Below are 5049 nucleotides of genomic sequence, written 5' to 3'. Positions count from 1 at the left end.
TGTATCTTTCAATCCGAGTCTTCACATCGAGGACACTTTCGTCCATCGATGAGCTGCTGAGAACCCGTTCGTTCTCTGCAAAAAATACCGCTGACCGAATGTCGGTTACATAATCGTCCTCTGTGACGAGTACGCAGATCTGCTTGATTTTACCACAATGTAAATCTCTTAAGAGCCGCTTAGGTTCTACGGTTGGTAATTGAGTTATCGGCGAAGTTAACTTCGGAGGCGCATACAGATCAAGAGTATAAGCGCCTACTCTTGAGCCGTAATTAACCAAGACACTTGATGTCTCGGTTTCTTCCTTGGATTTATTTACAGGCTGCCGAAGGGTCAATTCTTCGAAATCTTGAAGTCTAGTTACTTCAAATTTCTGAGGAGATTTCTCCTCAAGTACGTGGGGACCTTTTTCCTCAACGGCTTACGAGTGTGATTGCGCTATCACAGTCGGGTCTTCTACGGTCGACTCTCTACTCGACCTAGGATCATCGTGTTTTCCATTTTGGACAACCGGTATCTTCCTTGAATGTCGCCCGCTAGGCGTACATTCATGTCTCTATCCACTCGACTTATTCGTGTGGTGGACCTTCGGTGCTGCCTGTGCATTAGAACTGCCGCCGGCAGCTGACTCCACGGGGTGATTAGTAATCACACTGTGATCTTGTGCAGCCGTACTAACAACCGTACCACAAGTGAGGCCATTGCACTCACTCGTAGTATATCCACACGCTTGTGGACGCTCCAAGACGTTCATCAGATGCCATCTGATGAACAAGTGGCAGGCTTTTTTTTACGGATCGATGCTGCCAGCTGATCCTTGGCTCATATTTTTTGAGCCAAGGAAGACCTAGGATGACATCAAATTTGTCATTCAAATTTAGTACGATGAAATCATCATCGTTTTGTGTATCTTTTAACGTGTAGTGAAATTTAACTACGCATTTCATCACTGGGATCGATGCGCCTGTCGCTAGACGCACCTTCATCCTCGTTGGAGGGATGTCGCGATCAACATATTTGAGCCTACGACCCTCTAGTGACTGGCGACGAATAAAGTTGTTCGACGGTCCACAGTCCACCAGGGCTCTAAATGACAAAGCATTTGTCACTTTTAATTTTAAGGTGATGAGGGATTCCTCATCACCAGGTGCAGAGACATATATTGATTGTGTGTCTGAAGCAACTTTGTCATGAGATTTGCAAATTCATTTGAGGTTGCTCACTCAGTAGGGCGTTGAGACCCTACTAACCCCGACCGTTTTTTTCGGTCCGCCTCGCTGTTGCGATTTCGCAACAACGTCAGAACCGCGACCGTTGCCCTTTCTTGCATACGGTCCATAATTACGTTCAGTACCTTTCGGTACTGGGCGTGGGGCACTGCACTCATGAGCGTAGTGTCCTAACTTTTGGATCGATGGCATTGCTGCAAACGCCTTTTGTTCCAAAATCGAAGTTTCTCGCTTTCGACATAAGAGAGGTTCATCGGTTCTGGACCTCCTAGCTCGTGTCGTCTTGAAGGACGAAACGATGACGAACTAGCTGAGCCTGTCTTAAGCTAAAGTACTCCTGTTCCGCAACGAATATTGCTTCTTCAAGCGTATCCAGTTCCAAGCGGAACATGTGGGTCTTTACGGTACCATCCGTAAGACCTTGCATAAACACCATAATTAACGTGTGTTCATGAACTGGGTTATTTTTTATACAACTCGCTAAGAGTGGGCATATGCGTGAACATCACGCTTGTCTTGCTTGAGTTTCAGAAGCTCTGAACTAGCTCAGAAATAAGCCCTAGGTGGTTTACCCGTCGATTTGAGCCGGGCTTTAAAAGCCTCTAGCGATCCAAAGACATATGAGTCGCGCAACTTAAGGCCTAGTGCCCAAGTTTTGGCACGACCTGCCAAATTTGATTGAGCGCATGCGACTTGCATTTGCTCGTCGATGATGTGACGAGCCCTTATGGCATCGTCCAGCTCGACAAAACATCGTAAAAAGGAGTCTTCTTCGACTCCACTATACTTTGAGATATCAATCTTTAGAGTTTCGGGACGACGCGTATGCGTCGTCCCAGGTACAGGGATCTGTATCTGTTGTAATATCAACGGTTCTGCCTGTTGAGAGCTTTGCTGATTCAGCAAGGCTACCTTCTCCTTCATCTCGTCAAGTTAAGGTTGTATGAACTTGGCCATGGCTGAATGGAGGGCATCTCTGTCCAATACGAGCAGTACGGCCATGATGGCATCGTTTCCTACGGTCAAACTCATTCGTTCGACCGCACACCTTTCTATGTCACTTAGAAAGGAGTAGCTTTCACGCGAATACGCTGATGCGTATCCCCACTATTATCCAACATGTCCATGTCAGATGTGGGAATTGTGGTCCTTAGACGGAGTACGAAGTGCTACCAGGTGTTCAGGGCACTACGACTTGTACTGCTTCAGTACAAGTCCTCTTCGCACTGCCTCCGTGCGAGTGGTGCCTGACGTCACTTCACGTACACTAGTACGTGCAGAGGAAGACTCTCGATAGAACCCTTGCTTTAAAGAGAATTATAAGAAAACTGTATTTAATATAATTAAATTCTTCTGTTTCTATCTAATTAATACTAGCTTAATTATAAACTAATAAAGAACATGTAATAAAGTCTTATCTGTCTCACTCTTTGCGCGCGCCCAGCGCTGGCTGGACCGCGGAGAAAGTCGATATAATGGTCTATATCTACTAATAGATAAGCTTTTAGAATATTATCATGTACGTAATATTTTCCAAATATTATCAATCTTTAAGATAATGTATTAATAAACAATGCTTAAGTGTTGATTTCATGTAACGATTTACTCCGTCTTACACATTTCCTGGCCTGCTGCTGTTAAATCTTAGTCGATTGATCGGCACAAGCGAGTTTGATTGCTGTCTCCACTCTCATGAGATCTTTTAGACAATGCCAAAGAAAAAAATTAGACACGCCTTCAAGATATTGCTGTCGAAATTTACCTGTTGACATAGCATTCCAAGTCTTTGGTGCCGCATGCGCGCTTTCCGCCCATGTCGTATTTACGTGACCATAATGCCCCACATTCCACAACCAGGCAGTAGCAAATCTGAAATTAAGGCATGTATAAGTGGGCAGTAAAACATCAAAGCGTCCAGAACCGTACTGACCTTTCCTCGAAGCACAGCCACGTCGTTGACAGATAATGCCAGACGTGCACCGGGATCAACTGCTCCAGATCGTTGCCTTGTCTGTAGTAGTCCTGCTCTGTCGGAGCGTTTATTAGCGAGCTCCACGCACGAGTAAACATTTCGAAGGCCTCGTTTGTGAACGAGACCTTTTGGTTTGCAAAGATGTTTTTTTTATTGTTCCATCTACACAGAAGCACTTCACTTGCAAGGAAAATCTGTGCAAGCGCCCCCATCAAAGCCAAGTCGCTGTCTGTAACAAAGACAGAAGTACTGTTAATATTGCACTTTTGAAGCGCATTGCGAAGTTTTTCAGTCGCCCATTGGTAGTCAACCTCGGTTTCTCCGCGCAGAAAACAGTATGCCAACGTGAAAGTATGGTGTGTAGTGGTAACACCAACAACATGTAGCAATTAGAGATTGTACCTGGGAGCGAAGACGCGTGAGATTTATGTCATGCACGCCTTCGATCAGCGCGGCTCTTACTAGTTTGTTTTATATGTCGCATTAAGCAGCCAAATTTGCCCCGTCTGTAGTTGCGACAGATTAGCTTGAGAGTACAAAAAGATGCATTAAACGCCTTTGGTCGTCGTATTGTACTTCGAAGGTGTTAGTTATTGAGCCAGCTAGCCCATCTGACAGTATGTCGAAAAGCGCGCGCCCGGCAAGAAGTTGGGCGCGTTGCTGCCGTCGGACGTTGTGCAGATCCTGCGCAGTGGCCTGCAGTTCAGAATTGTTCTGGCGCTGCGACGTCAAGATCTGCTGTGGGCGGATTTCAGTCCAGCTAAGTGCAAGAGCAGACTCCTGCCCAGCTACTGTGACAGTTTTTCCCTGGGGGTGGGCGGCGGGGTGCACGAATGCAGGATTGTTGGGTCCTGCGTCCACAAAGCGCACCTGCCACAACATGTTGTCTTCAGGACCTGTGGCTCTCCGTATTACTACAAAAAAACGACACCCTTTTTTCCGACTGATAGATTGGCGGACTAAACTTCTGCATATAAAGAACCGCTCTAAGAACCTTGAACGAACAAACCATTACAGCACTTTGAATCAGTTTCTATTAAAGAAGACAGACCTTTGAACGAGGTGTCCGAGGCCGTCAAAAGACGAAATTGCGGAGGCATCCTCAGTTGAGGTGCTCCGGCAAGTCTTAAAATCTGCCGAGAAGACAGTAAATATCTCCCAGAGATGTCGTAAGACCTATTCCTTGCCGAATTTAAGAAAGGAAAGATCCACGAAATAGTCACACCAATTCCAAAAGAGATCTTGGTGGACTGTTGCTCGTCGTCCACAATGGACTAAAGCGTCCTAGAAACGGACAAAAATAAACAGTTCGCTGCTCAAGGCTGGGACCCCTTGAGAAACAGTGCGTTCTTTGAGGTTCTGAAGAAACTTCGCGATGTGCTCTTAGAAGAAGTGCCGAGCCGCCTACCAGCAGATAGGGGCATCAGGCTCGAAAAATAGACCTCGAACTCGGCCGTTGCCGAAAGAACAAGTCGAGTATATAGATGAACAAGCGAGTCAAGGCGGGATATGTGCGTGAAAGCCAATCACCTCATTGCAGCCCGACCTTTTGTGTGCGTAAATCTACCGGCGGATGGTGCGTGATTCATGCTTACAATAAGCTTAACATGGCGACCATACCGGCTCAAACGCTAATCCCGCGAAAAGATGTTTTGTTAAACTACATAAGAAAGCCAACAGTCTTTTCCGCGTTGGATCTAAAGGATGGCACCTATCAGTACTCATGAAAGAGGCCGATGTAGCCAAAACAGCTGTATGCACCCCGAGCGGTATGTTTTATGAGTGGAATGTGTGCCCCAGGTTCGAAAAACGCACCAGTGACATTCAATCGAGTGATGGCTCACGTGA

General features: G+C 46.2%; 1 protein-coding gene across 1 annotated transcript; it reads right to left on the bottom strand.

Moving 5' to 3' along the window:
* Positions 1-3723: 3723 nt before the first annotated feature.
* On the bottom strand, positions 3724-4083 carry CCR75_006382 (uncharacterized protein; the record flags this gene model as incomplete). Its single annotated transcript, XM_067964452.1, has 1 exon — positions 3724-4083. One exon carries the CDS (start codon positions 4081-4083, stop codon positions 3724-3726), a length of 360 nt encoding a protein of 119 aa, XP_067819458.1.
* Positions 4084-5049: the final 966 nt, after the last annotated feature.

Source organism: Bremia lactucae, linkage group LG9, assembly GCF_004359215.1.
Source record: "Bremia lactucae strain SF5 linkage group LG9, whole genome shotgun sequence".
In the NCBI taxonomy this organism is placed as follows: Eukaryota; Oomycota; class Peronosporomycetes; order Peronosporales; family Peronosporaceae; genus Bremia; species Bremia lactucae.
Note: the sequence above shows the minus strand (reverse complement) of the source record. Positions and strands in the feature narration are given on the sequence as shown.